The sequence below is a fragment of the Papaver somniferum genome, chromosome 4 (genome assembly GCF_003573695.1).
Source record: "Papaver somniferum cultivar HN1 chromosome 4, ASM357369v1, whole genome shotgun sequence".
In the NCBI taxonomy this organism is placed as follows: domain Eukaryota; kingdom Viridiplantae; phylum Streptophyta; class Magnoliopsida; order Ranunculales; family Papaveraceae; genus Papaver; species Papaver somniferum.
The window spans coordinates 26,182,630-26,201,488 of record NC_039361.1 but is presented as its reverse complement, the minus strand read 5'-3'; the positions used below and the strand labels follow the sequence as shown (position 1 = coordinate 26,201,488).

The following is an 18,859-nucleotide window of genomic DNA, read 5'->3' as shown; positions in this document are numbered from 1 at the left end:
GATGCAGTTGGTTCAATTTCTGGTTTAATTGGTGGTTGATTTTCAGTTTCTACACCTTCATCTTCAATTGGTTCTTCTTCTTCAATTGATGGATTAGAAGACGATTTGGTTTGTCTAGTCCCTGCTTTTATTTGTACGAGTCATTATGTAGTTGAGTTTAATCGACGATCAAATTTTTACGAATCGACAATTAATCACGGTGATGAATTTTTTTTTCGCGGGAGAGGAAGAATTCGGCTAGAGGAGGAAGAAGAAGAGATGTTAAGGGAAACTGATTTTGATATTTTAGAAAACTGATTTTTGATTTTTGTACTAAGGGTATAAAGGTAATTGAACTACCCATAGGTACCCCTTATAAGGTCATCCAAGTTAAAATTATTATTTTGTATGCCTAATAAGATTTCAGTATGCCCAAAATCATGACAATGCAGAATTTCTTAACAAACTATTTAAACCTTACACCCACCTCAACAAGTACAAAGAGAAGAAAGAAGAAAAGGTGGTTATAATGATCAATCTGGTGAACGAACAAGATCATTTGCGTTTGAGAAGAACGAACAACATAGTTTTTTTCTCCATGGCCATCGTCGAACCTGCAAAGGCATCTTCAATTTTCTTGGGATAGAGATGATGGAAAAGGTGATCAATCATATTTTCGTCGCATCCAAAATGTGATTTTATAACCCCTTCGACTGCAGCTCTTATATGTCCACTGAGTATTTGTGCAGGAGGTCTCATTTTATTTTCTTCCGGAAGAATATCCACTATTCTCTCTGTATTAAAGCACCCATTTCTCTCTACCAATTTCTTGAATCCTTGTGGTGTTGTTGAGTATTCTTGCACATTGAAAGAGTCTACTTTTGCTTCTTCCACTAGTCCCTGCGCAATTTGGGAATAATAATCATTCTCGTTATCTAATGTAAAAGTGAAGATAAAAAGCGAAGAAAAGAAAACAAAAACGACACATGAGAGATTCGAACTCTCGCGGGGAAACCCCATGTACTTAGCAGGCACAGGCCTTAACCACTCGGCCAAAGTGTCGTTTGATGGTTACAGCGCTTGCAATAATAATTGTAACCAGAAACAGGGATTGAACCTCTGGGTAAGTGACCATCAATGGACTCGATGCAGTGACCAGTTTCTTTTGGTCCTTAAACCTGTTTTAGCCATATGACCACCACGTCATTGGTTGTTGAACCGGTCGTGGGTTCATAAAATGGGTGGAAACCAGTACCCTTAACTTAAGGTTGCATTTAGTATGGAAGTAGTTTAAATTCTAGGGAGTTCTGATTACCTGGAATTCAGACTGTACCTAGAAAATGAATATTATCCTTATATATTTGGCACAATTATAATTGTAACTGATAATTATATTATTTTAGTGTTTAAAATATTTGTTTATCTAGAAACTTTATCGAAGTAATCTAAACTTGGTGGAAAATCAATAAATTTAAAAAAAAATATATATTTTATTATTTTTATATAATCTTAAATTAATTTTCACTATGACAGAGGGTAACCAAGGGATCATTTGTGAAACATCTCTATGACAGGCACCTATTCTTCGAAGATAGCAAATCCATCTGCAGGGATTTGATTGCTGACAACACGAACATTTACCTTGCCTGGGAGAAAGCCCTGTGTTGTCTACGGATGTGGCTTTGCTGTAGATGCATGCATCTACATGCTTGGACGAAGCCGTGCAATAGTAGAGGTGGAGTTGTGCATGGAGATGTCGTTGCAGGACCTTCCAATGGGGCAGGAGCAAGGGCTTGTTTTCTCATTAATGGTTTAGCTAAACCAGTCGAGGTAGGTGTTGTTTGTTTGAGTACTACGAGTGCAGCAAATTGTGTTGCTTCTTTGGAAAATGGTAGTGAAGCTGTAGAAGTCCTTTCTACTGATTTACTAAGTATCGTTTTACACAGACAATTCACAACAGTTACCTGCATACCCCACCAGTGCAGGCTTGCCTTGTCAAGGGCGTTGAAGACCTTCCTCGACAGAGTTATAGTCATCCCTGATAATCTTTCAGCTTGGCTGCGACTTATTCTTCTTCCAATCTGTACTCTTTCCTTGTTCAAACCTAGAAGTGCAGCTGAAGAGAAATCTGGAAATAGGAAATGTATACAAGTCGCAGAAATCAACCAGGCCCTCTCAGTGTGGAAGGAACCCAATGGTTGTTACGTTCTGGTGAATAATTTGCTACATCATCCGGTACATATGAGGTCTATGAAGGCAGATTTGAAGAAACAGGGAGCGTCCAACTTGACATCTTCAGACGCTTGAAAAAACACAAAGTATCTTAATAATTATATGTAGGTGTTCTCCCTTTTGTTCCAGGAAAAGCTATTTCTAATGCGGTTTCTCGTAAACGCGCTAAATATTTGGACAAGTGTGCTTCACGTGGATATGGTCTGGGTGTCCTACCTTTTTCTACTCTAGGGGAGCTCGGTGATGATACTTTGTGTTTTTTCAAGCGTCTGAAGAATTATCTAGTTAGCAACGATGCTAGTAGTGTTTTTGGTAGTTTTATTTTTCATAGATTAGGCATTGCTATTCAGAGAGGAGTTGGAACCCATTTTGTTGCTAGGCTACCAACCAAAAGCTTTGCATGAGTTTTAATCCTAATTACATTTCAAAGTTTTAAACTTAGTTCAAAATAATATTTGATAAAACCTTGGATTATAAAAATTATATGTGTATCTCAATTTTATATTTGCAAAAACACAAAGTATCTCAACAATACCAATTTATTTTCATAACAAAAAATATTATTTTTATTTTTGATATGAGAGAAAAAGAATTATATGTATATATATATATATATGCAAAAACTAAGTATATACGTTTGAAAGATATATTTAAAATCTAATATTAAAATTTACTAATAAAAACTATTTATATAAATTTATTATAGTAAAAAGAAAATTACTAATCAAATATTATTTAGATAATATTGTTAAAGTAATAGTAAAGTGTTTAAATTTTTTAAAAATACTGTAAACATCATTTACCAAAGTAAATTTGTAATGGTAAGAAATTAAATATTGCTTAAAGGAAAAAAAATGGAAATGTCAATACGATCAACGAGTGAACTTGAAAGGATTAAGTTTCAACTTCCATGAGGAGGTGTTATTTGATTTTTCACTGTAGGATATAGTTTCAGTTCCCCGCAATTCCAATTCTATCCATACCAGACTTTAAAATTTGAAATCCATTGTTGATTCCTCCGGTTGACCAAACTCGACCGTCAACTCCATCAGGGACAGAGGGATGTAGGGACAAATGGGGTCCGCCGACCCCACTTGATTCTGAAATCCCATAAATTTAAGCTTATAATTTTTATAATTTACATGTCTTGTGGGGACAAATATGCTTTATAAAATTGAAATTTTATTTTTAATGGGGTCAAAATTATAAAACTCATGTAAAATCAATAAAAATACATCAAATGTACGACGTAAAAACAACAAAGAAAAACAATCTAAATAACTATATCACATTTAACTAAAATATTTTATAATTTGATTTTCACTTAGTGAATATTAAAAACTCAATAAAAACGCCAAAAAAAATCGGGCTGCCTTCGACCGCATACCAGCTAATATATACATATTTTTAACATATGAATTTTCCCCCCATTTGGAAAAATGTCTGGCTCCTGTCATTGAACTCCATCCATTCCAAACGCACCCTAAAAGAACTAGGATGGAGATCCATCTTCCAAACTATTTCCACATTAGACTTTAAAGGGAACTGTACATGGCAAGTTTCTTAGTCAGTAATCCAAATCGACAACTCACTTAATTCCCGACAACAAGCCATTTTCCATTCCTTGCCAAATCCACAAAATCTTTAATTGGAAGGTTTGATAATGGATGGGAAGCGACTAGCCGCTCTCACCCTATCAGATCATGCGCCAAGTCACTTGACGTTTTGAAATAAAAGTGTACTAGATTTGTGCTTGTGCTATGCACCGGGCATATTTTTCTTTTTAATTTGGTGTGCGTCGGGATTCGTCCTACCCCGTGGCGACGCATTTTTGACTGGGTGTGCGCGGGGCTTCGTCCCGCCCCATGAAGATGTATCTTTGATTTGGTGTGGCGGGGAAATAAATTAAATAGGTGGGAAATATATGCAGATTTTATTTATTTTTTTCCTTTTAACTTGGTGTGCGCGGGGCTTTGCCCCACCCCGTGGTAATGCGTTTTTCATTTGGTGTGCGCGGGGTTTCGCCCCGCCCCGTGGAGATGTATTTTTGATTTGATGTGCCGGGGAAAATACATTAAATAGGTGGAGGATATGTGCAAAATTTATTTATTTTTTCCTTTTATTTTCGCAGAAAATATGTAGATTTTTCCCTTCATATATAAATTTAGAAAAAATAGTCCCAATATAGTGATTACTCGATTTCCAAGTTGAATTTGGACTTCTATAAAATTCCAAACACGGTAAGTTAGGTTTTCCTTTTAAACTTGAAAACCATACGTTGTCAAGTGTCCTCACATAAATATTGTCACTTCATGAATCCTAAATTGAGTTTGGTTTCCTTTTTTTAATCTTTTTTCTATTCTTTTTAAATCAATCATATGTTGCCAAGTGTCCTTACCAAGACGCTCGTTTCAAAAAAGACCTATTTCGGCCAATAGGAAGCGAGAGTTTCCTCACCATTCAACGTGAGAGCTTTATTTGTCTAGACCTCTAAGTCTTTAAATGTCCTTAGAAATCAATTGTTTATAAATAGGTTTAGAACCATTAGACAATTTAGACTTGCATCTTTTAAGTTGTTAAACAAAGTTTAGAAATAGAAGACACAACACAAATCTTTCTCTAATAACACTTTTATCGTCTACAAGTATATCATGCCAACTATCCTTGGTTATGTTTGGAATTGATACTCATTTTACAATTTTATTGTTTCCAAAATGTATTAATTTCACACTCTTAAGATCAAGTCTTATGATGAAAGAATTTCATCTTCCATGCACCTCAGCATTTGGATTTTTCCATGGAAGATCAAGTCTTATGGTGGAATCAAATGCTAATCAAAACAACATTTAACACTAAACAGAATCATGTCCAAAAGACAGCGATGCGAATAGCGCTTGACTTGGTCAACCGTCCAACCCGAATCTGAACAACGTTCAATGCTAATCAGATTAGCGTTTTCTTTTTGTTTTTGTTTTTTTTGGTTTTATACAAAGAAAATCGAGGGACTTTCCTATACCTATTCTCTTCTCAAAATCACTCAAACAATCGGTTCTTCTTCTTTTTCTCTCAAAGAGAGGGGGAAAAAAAAGAAAACTAGACCCCCCCTGATTTCTCACCATCATGAATCTAATCAATTCAGTTGCTTTAGGGGGTTTGTTCCTGGGTTGGTGATGAATATCTACAAATTTCAATTTCTTATTTTGATTGACAATCCAAAGAGAGGTAAGTTAATATGTGTTCTCTTTTTATTCTGATTTTTTTCATGATTTGATAAAAATAGTTGATAGTTTGAACGATGATATGATTGTTGAATCCAAATGACAAATTTGACATAAAACTTGCTCTAGCTACATTATTTTATCTTAATTCAAACTCATGTAGATCTGCTGATAGTTAGCATAAATAGGCATTTATCATTAAGGGGAAGGAAAAAAACGCCCAAATATAACTGCATTATTATATGGGCTTTCAAACTCCTTTTCAGTGATATGGAGGTGTTATAGCCTGTGTGGATATCAGAAACAGAAGTTCTTCTGTTTTGCCAAAATTAGAAGTCAGAACAAAATGTTAACTTTTTTTTTCCTCTTAGAAGTCATTCTGAAACTGTGTACACAAAAAACGCGTTTGGATACAAGAAGCAGAAGTCAGAAGAAAAACTATTTTGCTTCACAAAAAATTAACTTTTTGACTTCTAGAAGTCGTTTTGAAATTCAATACCCAAACTGATTTCTGGCTTCTAAAAGTCAAAAAAAAACTTCTCATGTGTTATCCAAACTTTCTTCTGATTTTTATGCTTCTAGAAGTTAAAAAAAGCAACTTCTGGAGTAACATCCAAATAGGCTAGAAGTAGAAGTATTTTTACTCTCGAAGCGGATCCAAAAAGTCAGAAACAAAAAGTTTGTTAACAAAAATTAACATTTTTACTTGTAGACGTCATTATGAAATTTTGCCTCTAAACTAACTTCCTGTAGCTTTCTTCTCTAAGAAAACGCTCTTAGTTCAGTTCGGTAGAACGTGGGTCTCCAAAACCCGATGTCGTGGGTTCAAATCCTACAGAGCGTGTTGAAAAGAATGACTTAAAAGAAAGATAATCATAAGAGCTGTCGTTCGTTGTTCCTCAGTAGCTCAGTGGTAGAGCGGTCGGCTGTTAACTGATTGGTCGTGGGTTCAATTCCTACTTGAGGAGAGTTCAATTTAGGGAGAGTGGTCTGACCGACTAGCTTATCTAACTGCCTTTAGCAGCCTCCTAATTCCTCGAAAAGATCTCGGTGATCGCTATTGCTTATTCATTAGTTTCCTAGCCGGCTTAGCTGACTGTTCTGGGAAAGAGGTAGGCGCCCCATTAAGTAGCTGTTGAAGCCAAGGGTCAAAGCGAAGCCCACGGGAGCTGTTGCTCCGTCGATCCGAACCATCATGCAACGCTGCTAAGGCATTGTATATAATATTATGTCCGTCCCTACCTACAATGATTTCATAATCCGCGAGCTAAGGCATATGTTTTTCGGAGGAAGCCTTGGGAAGAGGGGAAGCAGCTTCGCCACACCAAGTGGTTATTCACCCATGTTTTCCAGACAAGTAAGGAAAGCCAGGTGCTGGTGTTGAGTTAAACAAACAAACGGGAGGGAGTCAGATAATAAGAAACTAAAACAAAGACTTTTCGGAAAAACCCGAAGAGATATATCAGGATAAAGAGTTTGTAACTCACTTGCTTGCTAAAGGTAGCGCTAAAACGAGAAATGCTATGCTTCTGTCTTCCATTGTGAGTTGTTCCGGAAGACACTTTCGTAGTCGCGAAGTTCAGATAGCCAGCTAAAGCAAGAGAGGCGGTTCATCGACCAACATTTCTAGTGAGAATGGAGTTTTCTACACATCTTGAACCTGTTAAAGTAGAGCTTGCTTGCATACAAGAGCAGATGATTGGAAGGGCTAAATCCCGAAATAACATAGTAGAAGTAGGTCGAGTATGCTCGAAAAAAAGCTTAACTTATGACTGTTTTGTTTACAAAAGTCAAAAAACAACTCCTGAGATGGTATCACCATGAACTAACTTCGTGTGACATTTCAAAACTAACTTCTGGAATGGCTTATATACTCACAAAGTCACGGATCCTCGGAAACATATACACAAAAACAACTTTTTTGTCGCCAAACTAACTTCCTGTGACATTTGGAAACCACCATGAACATTTTTTTTTTTAAGAAAAGGAAACCACCATGAACTATTAGTAGTTTTAGTGATAATTTAGCCGACCAAAGAAAAACAAATAGTGATAATCCGCAATTATAATTATACCAGAGTTGGAAAAAGAAAATTGGTGTTGTAACGACCAGTAACAGTGTTAAAAAATGATGCACATGACTTTTTAAAACCTTAATTTGTATTGACCAAAAAAAACAAAAACAAATAAGCTCTTACCGTCTTAGCCATGTCCATGAGACAAGATCCCAATATATCATAAAGAGATTCCATGCGTGATTGAGAAGGCGAGGTCTCATCTGGAATCGCTGGAACAATCAGAACCACTAAGCCCCCGCAGACGACCTCTTCTGCACGAGCATAAAGAAAAGCGTCCATATCCCTGGTATATTGAGCCGAATAAGCTTCAACCACTTGATTTTTGGCATTGGCATAATGGATTCTCCCTCTATTATAAGCAGGAGAATTAATATCCAACACTTCTTTTGGTACTTGAGACAACCATTGAAGCGACGTGGAAGAGTGAGCCACATGAAGAGAGCCCTTCGGAAACAAACGGGTGTGAAATGAACCGGGCACACCGGCAGCGAAGTAAGGCTTTTCCGGTGGAAGGAATACAAAAAGAGTGTTGAAATCATTTGATGCATGATCATTAAAATAGACATGATCAATAGCTTCGATTATGTTTTGCATTGCAATGAACGTATTTGGTCCTGTAGAGCAACCCAAATCTGCTATCCTGAAAGTGTTTGATGATGGGCAAGTTCCGATGTCAAGATAATTTTCAATTGCCTCATCGATCATCGATTTGGACCTATCAACCACAAATCTCTGCCCCCAAAAAAAAAATAATGAAAAAAAAAAAACCTCTATCCATCAAAATTTGTTAGTAACACGAATTTGGCATGCAACTCTAATAATCATTAAGAAGTTCATACCTGAAGAGAAGAGTTATTGGCATAACTATTACGACCATCTCCACCATTCATTGGAATTGCTTCAGTAGTAGCTGAGCCTGCGAGTGTCTTTGAGAGTACCACATCCATCTTGCTCTGAATAAGGATCTGTGACTGTGTGAGTATATAAGCCATTCCAATAATTTCCTGGAACACTTGCACAATAGTGCAATTTGAAAAGCATCTAATTGACCACTCGTACAGTATTTCTCAACAAGCGGCAAACAATACTCCACGTTGTCGTCGGTGGAAGACCAAAGACTGTCCCAAGTCGTTGGTCTCGCTGTTTCCTTTTTTGCCTTTATTTTCTTTTTAATTCAGAAATTAAGTCTCAGCAATCAGCATCCTTATTTTCCCGTCTGCTCAATTATGGCGTTCTAAGTGGCCACGTCGTGGGAAGCTTTACAGGACACAACTAACTTGGAAACCCTTGAAGGCCCAGAAACAAACACAGTCAAACTGAACCCCTTGGCGAACATAAAACCTTATACTACCTCGAGAAGCACGGAAAAAAAAAACAGTAAATGAACGAGATTGCACAGTACAAAAGCTTTCTCATGGACTTGCGCAAAATTGCAAGAATTTCTTCGATAAGATGCTCGTTACATGTTGTACAGTCGCTATATATTTGTGCGCAGGAAACCTTTTTGGGTTCGTTTCAGGAGGAAGAATATCCATAATTATGAAGTGCTTTGCAGATGTTTGACGAAAGGGCAAGGAGAATTTTCCATAGTTGGTGAGTATTTTGATCCCTCTTTTTGCTATTTGTAAACTGTTTCTGAATAGGATTAATATTTGCTTCTGGTAAAAAAGACCCATGATGTAGTCTGATAAACTGTGGGGGGTGACCCATGTATTAATGGTAGTGAACTGAATCAACTTAACAATATTTAGGAGGATTGGGTTGATCTTTTAGTTTATGTTTTGAGAAAAACTCCTTAGGATGCTTTATTAGAAAAGGAGGGGCGCAGAGACCTGACCTCCAAAGAAAAAAAGAGAATGCCAAAAATGAAAAGAAGATTACATTAAAGGAACTGAGTTTATATATTGTTTACTAAAAGTCATAGTTCAGTTACAAAACCTTCAGCAGTTTCTGCAATGTGAGCAAGTGAAAATTTTCATCTATAGGAAGAAGTGTATTTGCTGTCAGCTCAAAATGCATGGTCGGTCTAGAATTTGGAGATATACGTGTGCATGCCAAAGCAAGGGTTACAATTAACACCAATTCATCTGAAATTACTCCAGTTGGGAGAGTTAGGCGCTTGTCTAATGCATCAACTAGAAATAGATCATGTCCTTCGGATAGTAGGTGCAAAAGGAATTCCCCTGGGTGTTTACGGTAGGAAATTTTGGTTATCACAACGAAAGATTTTTGGTGAAGCAGAATTTAGGGCATGGACTAGATTTTGGTTCAACGCTTTTTTTTCTCTCATTGTTGTGTACTGCACAATTAACGGTCATGCAAAAATCTGTTATTCCGATTACATAGAAATTTAGGAGACTCGGGTTAAAGAGTACAAATATAAAATCAAATTATTAAAATTGCCATGCCGGAGCAAGGGTTATTACATTATTCATATGCTGTATTTTTTGTTTCGTTTGCTTCAAACAAGACACCAGACTAGTACATACACAAACACTCGATTGGAAATGGAAGCTCCGGGAAGCCCTGCAAACAAACACACAACCAACCAGAAATCACCTACAAACTATAAAATCTTGCACCCTCTTCAAAAACTTCAAAGAGGGGGATGATCACCCCAGTAAACGAAATAAATTATTATTTGCGTTTGAGAATAACGAACAACGTTGTAGTTTTCTCCATATACGTAGTCAGACTTGCAAAAGTATCTTCAATTTTTTGGGGATATAGATGTTGGAAAAGGAGGTCAAGAACATGCTCGTCGAATCCAAAGTGTGATTTTATAACCCCTTCGAGGGCAGCTCTGAAATGGTCACTTAATGTTTGTACAGAAGGTCTCATTTTATTTTCTTGAGGAAGAATATCCACGATTCTCTCTATATTAAAACACCCATTTCTCTCTACCAAATTCTTTAATTCTCGTGATGTTGTTGAGTATGCTGGCAAGTTAAAAGAGTCCACTTCTGCTTCTTCCATTATTCCCTGCAAAATTTGTTCATCCCACTGATTAGAAGTAATCGTCTCTGTAACATGTGAAAACAGGCAACTTCAGGAGATTTTTCCTTGGGAGCCATTGGGCTAGATCCTGTGACCTCTTTCTACGGCCATGTCATTGGTTATCTATTCCTTGCGAGGAATACGCATGATATGTTCGAAAGCCAACACTTAAAAAGAACTAACCAATATGCAAGTCCAAAATCATTTCCCAACAAACCAAAAGAAAGAAAAGAAGCTCTTACCGTCTTGGCCATGTCCATGAGACAAGATCCCAAAATATCAAACATAGATTGTGTGTGTAATTGAGAAGGTGGGCTCTCATCTGGGATCGCTGGAACAATGAGCACCACTAATCCTCCGCAGACGACCTCTTCAGCACGAGCGTGAAGAAAAGCTTCAATATCCTTGGCGTATTGAGCTGAATAAGCTTCGAACACTTCTTGTCTAGCATTTGTGTAATGGATTCTGCCCTTATTATAAGCAGGGGAATCAATATCTAACACTTCTTTTGGTACATGAGACAACCATTGAATTGAAAGCGAAGAATAAACCACATGAAGAGTGCCTTTAGGAAATAAACGGGTGTGAAAAGAACCCGGTACACCGGCAGCGAAGTAAGGTTTCTCCGGTGGGAGAGTTACAAAAAGGGTGTTGAAATCATTTGATGCATGGTCATTAAAATAGACATGAAATTCAGGTGTTGAACCACTTAGTCCTTCGAATTCGCGGTATTTGCGATCAATAGCTTCGATTATGTTTTGCATCGCAATAAATGTATTTGGCCCTGCAGAGCAACCCAAATCTGCTATCCTGAAAGTGTTTGATGATGGGCAAATTTGGATGTCAAGATAATCTGCAATCGCCTCATCAATCATTGATTTAGACCAATCAACAAAAAATCTCTGCCCAAAAAAAAAAAGTACAAATCAAATTCACCAAAATTGGTTTAGTAAGATAAATTAGGATACACATCTCTAACAAGTAACAACCATTACCTGAAGAAATGAGTTATTGGCATAGCTATTTGGACCATTTCCACCATTCATTGGGTATGCTTCCATCTTGTCTCTGAATATGCTTCAAAGGGTCTGCAAGCAGTTTCAATAATTGCCTAGAACACAACAATATAAATTGAAAAGACACTAACTGTCTAATTGATTCAGGAAAATTTCTTCTCTACTCTTTTTTGTCAACCATCATCGCATACCAGTATAAACTACTTTTATTGTTTAAATGTTGATTGCTACGGCCAGCCGGCTTAGTATATATTTTAAAATCATACCGGACAATTTCACATGACGTTTTAGATCAGTACAAAGAAAAAGAAGGATAATTAAAATTATCTGTTGCGTGGAAATCAACTATGGACTATAAGTCAGTCTACAATTGGCCAAGAACACATATAATTAGAATTTCATAAGCTTGTTCAAAATTCAAACAAGAGGAAAATATCCAGTTTCCCTCAAATTTTGCCAACTCTGTTCTGTGCTTGATTAAGATCGGAGTAATGGAGCATGAAGTAACTAGACTCATTCAAAATATTTTCGAGTCATGCAAGGACCACACACTTTGTCCCGGTACCTAGAATAAAGAGGAAAATTGACCAATAATGATTTTTTGACCCATACTATCATCTATGTAATGGATCTTATACAATATTGATACAAAGTTTATATCCTTGGACCGTTTTTGAACAAGTTAAATCATGACCACAAAATACTTTTCTGTATTCCTAAGCGTTAAACCTCTGTTAATATGGTTATTTTCACGTCATCTCACCTTTTAGGCGTTATTTTTATTTAAAATCTAAAAAAAAATGTGCTCAAAACCAAAAATTCTGAGCTATACTTTCTTTACGATGTTCTAAATCCTTACTAAAAATTGACATATTTTGAGATACCAAACCTCAGCATCTGCTAATTTTAATTCGCGCAGTTGATTTTCTAAAATTTATTTGTGGTTATTTTTCTAAGATTTATTTATAACATGGTGGATTATGGCCCTTGATTATGCTCCATTTCAGTAGAAATGTGGAGCGAGATGAATAAGTCAAAGGATAAATGGGTATGGCGAACCCATCAAAAAAGAAAAAAGATATGGCCAAGACATGACAAGGTGAACTAACTTTATGACTGTCGTATGATCATGGGATTGTAGATGGTGGATTTTCAACAAAGGAAAAAATCGTAAAATCATGAGGCATGTTTTTGAAACGGCTTTCAAGCATGCAACGATTCATATTTTACGAAGCCATGACGAATATGTTTTCGAAAAGCCTCCACTAGCTGAGCGTTCGATCTCTGGCATTTTGTCGTGCCCTATATGCAGAATAACGTATTTGGGCGGTTCTCCGTAGATTGAGAACTTAAACGCCTTCAGGACGTCGGTGATACTCAATGTTCCCTGACTGTAGGAGAGAGACCCACCTCCACATAGAAGGATAGTTGGGCGGCGGACGCCTTCAGGACGTCGGTGACACTCACCGTTCCCTGATTATGTGGAGAGAGTTCATAGGTTCAGGTGGTTCTCCGTAGATTGAGAACACTAATGCCTTCAGGTCGTAAACAAAGTCGTGACTCCCTGACTGTACACCATTCAGAATGGGTGTGACGCTTTAACTGGCTAATATCTTTTCTGAAATAGATTACTTCCGCCGTGACATTCACTACTGAATTCCTAGAATAATCTATCATTGCTCCTATTCCATGGTCGAATCCACGGCCTGATCCCATGAAATGGCAATAACAATTGCTCCGATTCTATGATCGAATCCACAGCTTGATCTCATAGAATGTCAATAAAACACAACTGTGTTATCTCATTACTATGATTTCATGATCGAATCCACTGATCTCATGAAATGGTAATGGATAATTTTAATTACTCCGATTCTATGGTCGAATCCACGATCCCATAGGGTGGTAATGCTCATTTTATTATTCTGAATTCGTAGTCGAATCCATAGCTGATTCTATGAATTAATAATGAACAATTATTCATTTTTTATTACTCAGTTTCATGAAGTATTCTCCACTGAATTTCATAAATTAGTAATAAATATTCAGCAATCGGGCATCTTGACTATCATTGAGTAAGCCCCACAAAAATGGTGCGAGTGTACTCGACAATGATGCACGACTTAGCACCCGGATGCACGAACGAGCGTCCAAAAACATGAAATAATGAGGAATCCTACACAAAAATAGGAGAGAGAAAATAATAATAAAATAATGGAGAAGCGCCCATGGGCCGGGCCCCAGCCGGTCCCATGCTTCCTCCATTATTTTTTCTTATTTTATTTGCATAAACTCATGAAGGTTTCTCCATCTTAGCAAAATTCCTTATTTTGTGCAAAACTTGTGAATTCTCCATGACATGGTGGATTCACCAAATAATATTATAAAATAAGAAAAGGTGTGCGGGACCGGGCAACGTAGACGGCCGGCCATGCCAATGGCCGGTCCCACACATCACAATCCTTAGCTTTTTATAATTATTATTCCCAATCTCACGAAACTCCTCCGTTTCAACAAAAACTCATGGATTCTCCATATCTTCAAGGCTTCTCCATAACTTCAAAGATTCACGAAAAAATAATATTATAAAATAGAGAAAGGTGTGCGGGACCGCGTAACATGGCCGGCCGGCCATGCCCTAGCCTTGGCCGGTCCCACACCTTGCAATCCCTAATCTTTCATAATTATTATTTTTCTCAACTCGTGAAACTCCTGGGTTTGAGCAAAATTCATGATTTCTTCATATTTTCTCAAATATTGCTTGAATCACGAAAAACCAAAAGCCAACATGGTCACACGAATGGCTAGCCTCTCACGACAATTTTAAATATTAAAACACTTTTATTTTAATATTTTCAAAATATTGATGAATTGAGCATACATGCTCATTCCAACAAAAATCGAGAATTCTCAGTCAAGATGAAACTCTTCTGAAAATTCACGATGTTGCTCGAACGCACATCAGAAAATACTGAAACTCTCAGTATGTAGACACACACACCATGGAAACACGTGCACGCCTTCATGACCGACCAGATTCATTCCTAGGGCTTGCAAAAAGCCGGTCCCACATGTTTTCATAATTCTGACCTAATTTGCTGAATTGCTCGTACTGGGCCCGAACTTTCTCCAACCAACTGGGGATTCTCCAAATGACCAACAACTGGTCCCGTGACCACCAAGAGCCGGTCCCATGCCCATTGGTCGGTCCCATCTCTCATACTTAGGTTTTACCACCTAATGATGAATCCATGAATATTTTTCAGTAAATGGTGAAACCACCATTTAATCATCATTCTTTCACCAACTCTCAAACTGAGAACCCTAGTGCGTGCTCACTCAAGCACTGGGAATAACATGGGAGTTCATCATCCCATGTGGTCGGTCCCCTCTTCATTCATGACTAATTTTCAACAATTCCCCAATTGATGGAGGATTGATCGAAAATTAAGGTTTCGAATAAACGCTCTGTGAAACCATCATTCTGAGCAATTTCAAACACTAATAAATTTATGTTGATCCACCAATCAGCATAAAAATTAATTATACAATATTTGGTAATCTACCAATATTTGAATTAATATTTTATTGGGTCACGTCACTAGTAAATAATTCGCCGAATCGAGCAATACTTTCTCAATTGCTCGAATATTGATCAATATTCAGCAACTCATCAGTAATTTGTCGAATTGAGCAATACTTGCTCAGTTGCACGACAGACTATCAAAAATCACTAATTTGGTGAATTGAGCAATGTTTGCTCAGTTGCTCATCAAATCCTCAATATTCAGTAATTCGCAGAATTGAGCAATATTTGCTCAATCGTTCGTCAGTAATTCATCAGTGAATCAACAATACTGACATCCCTTCAGAGAACTACATGTTCAACCCATGAATCGTTGAGCATTCATCATTCATGCTCGATTCAACGAAACTCAGACTCATTGTCAACAATTGACTAATCAAAACACGTCTGCCCTGTAGACTCCACGACTTGTGAGACATCAATCACGTCACAAATAGGGGGATATCACGTAGGGTTTTGGTCTGGCGGTCTACGACACGTGGATTCATCCACAACTAGAAATGTGCGTAAGTCGTGCAAACAGTTGAAGGAGTTAGCAAAGTAGTGGGTGCACGATCAGAAGTCTCCACACGACATGGAACTGACTTTACCACGATCTCCCACTTTCCCACTCTTTCACTCAAGAAACCGTCACACTTATAGGGATCAAGGTGTTCACGACTCTGACAATATAAATAAGTCTCGAGCTATCACTCTCAGGAATTCATCAATCCATCAGAACTTATTAGAACTTATCAGTTCACCATTATTGCAGAAACCTTCAACACACCCACAATCCTCGATCATCACTGATCCCACATAATTCTCAGCTTCCCTCCTACAGATCAACCCATCTCCCTCTTTGCGATTGAATTGACTCTGGAACGACCATTGTCTTGGTTTAGGTCGGAGTCATACAGATTGATTTCCTGAATCTAAGCACCCTCTTTGCAGCGGTGCATCTGTGTGAGGACTAACATTTTGCCCGGCTGAGGAGTCTCGACAGCATGCTCGACTCTCCACTTTACCGAAAAACCGACGACCCATTTTCCCCATCCACAGATTGGCGACCATAGTGGGAAATTAATCTCTCGGTTGCAATCTCACATTTTCGTAAGATGGTCGGTCTTAGGACTAACTCAACCACTCCAAACCCTAACCAGGACATCCTAAATGGTAACATTCCTCATGTTCCTTCAAATGATTATGGTTCTAATGAACTTTCATACTTTACCTCTCCATTTATCTCTGTTAAATCGATTGACGGAGAAATCCCAAGTTTGGTTGAATTGGCACGGAGACAGGAAGACTTGTCAAGAAACGTGGATCGGCTGAAAAGAGCAATTGATAACTTGTTCACTTGCCTGGTGCACGTGACAAGGATTTTGGGAGCAGAAATGGTGGAACCTCCTAATCCCTCAACTGACGATCCTCCTCAAGCCAACAGTTTTACCACTTATGAAAAGCCGGTGGAACAAGAGGTCACACAATTGATCGAGAATCTATGTGAACTTCTACATTTCTCCAGAGATCAGCGCGTGGAAACTTTTGCTGCACTCAACAAAATATCATCTGACGTGCGAGTCGTCCCATCATCTCCAGTGGTCGAACAAGTTTCCATGATGTCTGAACTGTCGATCAATAACATCACCTTCACCGAAGAAGACCGAATGGCAGAGGAAGGGCACAACCGCACTCTGTTCGTAACCGCTTCTATCAAAGGTTCCAAGAGAGTTCTCATTGATACAGGTGCTTCGACAAATCACGTCACTATGAAGACTCTCAAAGAGGCCAAAGTTCCACAAACCAAAATTGTTCATCATCCCATATTGATGACGGGTTTTGAAGGAAGCCAGAGTCATACATACGGGTATATTTACGTGGATCTGAAAGTAGGGCCAATTCAATCCACTGTCAAGCTTCATGTGATCGAGAAAGACCCTGATTATTACATGATACTCGGAAGACCATGGCTTCATGAAAATAAAGTCGTTCCCTCAACGTACCACCAGTACATGAAAGCTTTATTCAACAACAAAATTATCCGCATCCTGGCTTCGGTGTCTCCTTATGCTCCGGTTCACAATGTCGAGTTACTGGAATCTCCAAAGAGCATCCCCGAACCTCCAAGCAAGATCTGCAGTACTCCACTCCCAAGTTGGAAGTCTATTGAGAAAGCTGACAAACCATCACCAATGGATGCTAAATCCATTAAGCCATCCACCACACCACTCAAACGTCGTCAGGGTCAAGGTACATCTCATAAAAAGTCCAACTTCATTACTGATTATGATGCAGAAGGGAGAGTCATTTATCTCCGTCGTAAGGATTATCAATTAATAGGGGAGGTCGATGAAAAGTCTCCCCGCCCTGAAGAATCATGCGAGAGTGAGCAATCACTCGATGAAGAAGTTCGAGATGGACCACGACAGCTGCAAGATGGCAAGGATTCCACAACTGACGACCTTGAGACTATCAACATCGGAACGGACGAGAACCCAAGGCCAATTTTAATCATTTCTGATCTTTGACCTCAAGAACGAGAAGGATTGATAGGTCTGTTGAAATAATATCAAGATATCTTTGCCTGGACGTACGAAGAAATGCCCGGCCTCGATGACAAGTTGGTTACTCATCATCTGCACATCACTCCCGGTTCCAAACCCGTCAAACAGACACCCTGGAAGTTCAGACACGAAGTCGAGGAACAAATCATGGTGGAAATCCAGAAACTACTAACTGCTGGGTTCATCAAACCCATTCAACATCCAACGTGGCTGGCAAACATTGTCCCAGTCAAGAAGAAGAATGGTCAGATCCGGTGATGTGTAGATTTCAGGAACTTAAACAAGTGATGCCCGAAGGATGAATTTCCACTACCAAACATTGATATGCTCGTCGATGCAACCAGCGGTCACGACATGTTTTTAATCATGGACGGTTACAGCGGATACAACCAAATCAAGATGTATGAGCATGGAGCTAACAAGACTGCATTCCGAACTCCCATCGGTAACTTCCATTACACAGTAATTCCCTTTAGTCTGAAGAATGCAGGAGCCACTTATCAGCGAGCCATGACTGTAATATTTCATGACATGATGCACAAGCAAGTAGAAGATTACGTTTATGATGTGGTGGTGAAATCAAGGACTCGAGCATCCCACCTGGACATTCTGAGACAAGTCTTCGAGAGGTGCAGAGAATACAGGCTAAAGATGAATCCTCTGAAGTGTGCTTTCGGCGTTTCTTCCGGAAAGTTTCTCGGATTCCTAGTCACTGCAGAAGGAATCAAGGTCGATCCAGAAAAAACAAAATCCATCACCACCATGCCTCCTCCATGAACTGTGAAGTAACTCCATAGTTTCATGGGCAAGGTAAACTACATTCGGCGTTTCATTCCTGGACTGGTTCAACTCATTGCTTCATTCACTCCTCTGCTAAAGAAGGGAGCAAGTTTCACGTGGACGACCGTCTAGCAAGAGGCATTTCAGAAAATACAACAAATATTACTATCACCTGCTGTCATGAAATCTCCAGTACAAGGACGGCCTCTGATACTATACACAACTTCCAGTAACGTCGTTATTGGAGCACTCCTCGCCTAGGAGGATGAATAAGGCATCGAATGTCCAATCTATTACTTCAGTCGAACAATGAGGGATGCTCAACTCCGGTACCCGAAGGCTGAAAGGGCGTGTCCAGCATTGGTTCACGCGATCCAGAGGTTCATACATTATCTACTATCAAACAGGGTCGTGCTGGTAGACAAAG

The 18,859-nt window shown here is 38.5% G+C and overlaps 2 protein-coding genes and 3 non-coding genes across 5 annotated transcripts; 2 read left to right on the top strand and 3 right to left on the bottom strand.

Moving 5' to 3' along the window:
* Window positions 1–383: 383 nt before the first annotated feature.
* LOC113274992 (probable S-adenosylmethionine-dependent methyltransferase At5g37970) lies at window positions 384–8,557 on the bottom strand. Its single transcript, XM_026524420.1, has 3 exons — window positions 8,347–8,557; window positions 7,628–8,239; window positions 384–879 (listed from the first exon to the last, which is right to left on the bottom strand). Exons 1-3 carry the CDS (start codon window positions 8,497–8,499, stop codon window positions 535–537), a joined length of 1,110 nt encoding a protein of 369 aa, XP_026380205.1. The 5' UTR covers window positions 8,500–8,557; the 3' UTR covers window positions 384–534.
* On the bottom strand, window positions 960–1,041 carry TRNAS-GCU. Its single transcript has one exon. It is a non-coding gene; the product is annotated as a tRNA-Ser (tRNA).
* TRNAW-CCA lies at window positions 6,200–6,273 on the top strand. Its single transcript has one exon. It is a non-coding gene; the product is annotated as a tRNA-Trp (tRNA).
* TRNAN-GUU lies at window positions 6,326–6,397 on the top strand. Its single transcript has one exon. It is a non-coding gene; the product is annotated as a tRNA-Asn (tRNA).
* A 1,314-nt stretch (window positions 8,558–9,871) lies between the features above and the next one.
* On the bottom strand, window positions 9,872–12,012 carry LOC113274993 (probable S-adenosylmethionine-dependent methyltransferase At5g37970). Its single transcript, XM_026524421.1, has 3 exons — window positions 11,500–12,012; window positions 10,747–11,406; window positions 9,872–10,489 (listed from the first exon to the last, which is right to left on the bottom strand). The coding sequence occupies exons 1-3, from the start codon at window positions 11,563–11,565 to the stop codon at window positions 10,145–10,147; spliced, it is 1,071 nt and encodes a 356-aa protein (XP_026380206.1). The 5' UTR covers window positions 11,566–12,012; the 3' UTR covers window positions 9,872–10,144.
* Window positions 12,013–18,859: the final 6,847 nt, after the last annotated feature.

Excerpts from the sequence above, each read along its gene's own strand:
- LOC113274992 (XM_026524420.1), bottom strand. The coding sequence starts at position 8,499 with ATGGCTTATATACTCACACAGTCACAGATCCTTATTCAGAGCAAGATG. Across the intron at positions 8,240-8,346 it reads CCAATAACTCTTCTCTTCAG|AGATTTGTGGTTGATAGGTC; the intron begins GTATGAACTTCT and ends TTTTGGGGGCAG. Across the intron at positions 880-7,627 it reads TCATGGACATGGCTAAGACG|GGACTAGTGGAAGAAGCAAA; the intron begins GTAAGAGCTTAT and ends CAAATTGCGCAG.
- LOC113274993 (XM_026524421.1), bottom strand. The coding sequence starts at position 11,565 with ATGGAAGCATACCCAATGAATGGTGGAAATGGTCCAAATAGCTATGCC. Across the intron at positions 11,407-11,499 it reads CCAATAACTCATTTCTTCAG|AGATTTTTTGTTGATTGGTC; the intron begins GTAATGGTTGTT and ends TTTTTTGGGCAG. Across the intron at positions 10,490-10,746 it reads TCATGGACATGGCCAAGACG|GGAATAATGGAAGAAGCAGA; the intron begins GTAAGAGCTTCT and ends CAAATTTTGCAG.